The sequence below is a fragment of the Rhinopithecus bieti genome, unplaced genomic scaffold (assembly GCF_001698545.2).
Source record: "Rhinopithecus bieti isolate Rb0 unplaced genomic scaffold, ASM169854v2 scaffold_18862, whole genome shotgun sequence".
NCBI lineage: Eukaryota > Metazoa > Chordata > Mammalia > Primates > Cercopithecidae > Rhinopithecus > Rhinopithecus bieti.
Genome location: NW_016809237.1, coordinates 45,883 through 47,490, shown reverse-complemented (window position 1 = coordinate 47,490; position 1,608 = coordinate 45,883). Strand labels below are relative to the sequence as shown.

The 1,608-nt window shown below is 59.1% G+C and overlaps 1 protein-coding gene across 1 annotated transcript in view; it reads left to right on the top strand.

Moving 5' to 3' along the window:
• Positions 1 to 254: 254 nt before the first annotated feature.
• Positions 255 to 1,608, top strand: part of QTRT1 (queuine tRNA-ribosyltransferase catalytic subunit 1) — a 10,975-nt gene continuing 9,621 nt past the window's right edge. Inside the window, exons 1-3 of the mRNA XM_017888936.1 lie at positions 255 to 532; positions 772 to 840; positions 939 to 1,077. Of these exons, the coding sequence (XP_017744425.1) occupies positions 263 to 532; positions 772 to 840; positions 939 to 1,077 (478 nt within the window). The 5' untranslated portion in view covers positions 255 to 262. The remainder of the gene's footprint in view (positions 533 to 771; positions 841 to 938; positions 1,078 to 1,608) is intronic.

Here is a 1,608-nt window from a genome sequence, read left to right as displayed (position 1 = left end):
GTAATTCGCCACATTTTATGCAAGAGAAAATTATGGCTAAGAGATTCTCTGATTGTAGCTCGAAAGTGCTAGGGATGGGATTCGTTCCCAGCGCGATTTTGATTCGTCGCTTTAGCGTGTTGCGGGTATGAGTTAAGTGGGCGCCCAGCCAGGACCAGGGGTTCAAATCCGTTGCCATGGTCCCCCGACGCTTTCCCGGGCTCCAGAACTGGGTCGCGCTGTCACGTGACAGCAACCAACATGGCGCCGCCCACTGTGTTGCATGGCCCACGTGGTTCCGACAGTCAAGATGGCGGGAGTAGCCACCCAGGCTTCCCTGGAGTCGGCCCCACGGATCATGCGGCTAGTGGCCGAATGCAGCCGCTCCAGGGCCCGGGCAGGCGAGCTGCGGCTGCCTCATGGGACAGTGGCAACTCCTGTGTTCATGCCAGTGGGCACGCAGGCCACCATGAAGGGCATCACGACCGAGCAGCTGGACGCTCTGGGTTGCCGCATCTGCCTGGGCAATACCTACCATCTGGGTCTAAGGCCGGTGGGTGGGCTCTGCCCGCGCGGGGAGGCGGCGAGGCGTGGGGAGCCATGGAGCGTCCTCCAGGCCCGGACACTCCTCCCAAAGTCAATCGACCAGCCGTATTGAGCGCCCCCCCATGACCAGGCCTTGTGGTGGGCGTGAAAGAGCAGCGGGGACTAAAGCTGGCCAGCTCTGTCTCTCAAGAAGGGCCCCCAGGGACGCTGTCACCCCTAACCTGACACTTTCTTCTATCAACCCAGGGACCCGAGCTGATCCAGAAAGCCAACGGTCTCCACGGCTTCATGAATTGGCCACATAATCTGCTAACGGTGAGCTGAGGAGAGAGCCGGCGTCCTAGGGCGCTTCTCTGGAGTGAGGGGCCCCCCATCTCCACCCCCTGACAGCCTTGCGGTGGGGTTTCCCTTAGGACAGCGGCGGTTTCCAGATGGTGTCGCTGGTGTCTCTGTCCGAGGTGACTGAGGAGGGCGTCCGCTTCCGCTCTCCCTACGACGGCAGTGAGACCCTGCTGAGCCCGGAGAAATCCGTGCAGATCCAGAACGCGCTGGGTGAGAGGACCCTGGCGAGCCGCCCCCTTACCCTGTCTGTCAGGGGGTGAAGGTGACACAGGGCCTGTTCTTTAGGTGTTGTGTGGCTTTGAGCAGGTCACTCCTCGCTGAGCTTCAGTTGAACCAACTCAAAGCGGGGGTAAATAGTAGCAGGTCTTTGGTAGAATTGTTGACAAGTACATATGAGATGATGTCCGTAAATCTCCATGCCAGCCATGTAGTAGCTTAAGTATTATTATTGGCCGGGCGCGGTGGCTCAAGCCTGTAATCCCAGCATTTTGGGAGGCCAAGACGGGCGGATCACGAGGTCAGGAGATCGAGACCATCCTGGCTAACACGGTGAAACCCCGTCTCTACTAAAAAAAAAATACAAAAAACTAGCCGGGCGAGGTGGCGGGCGCATGTAGTCCCAGCTACTCGGGAGGCTGAGGCAGGAGAATGGCCTAAACCCGGGAGGCGGAGCTTGCAGTGAGCTGAGATCCAGCCACTGCACTCCAGCCTGGGCGACAGAGCTAGACTCCATCTCAAAAA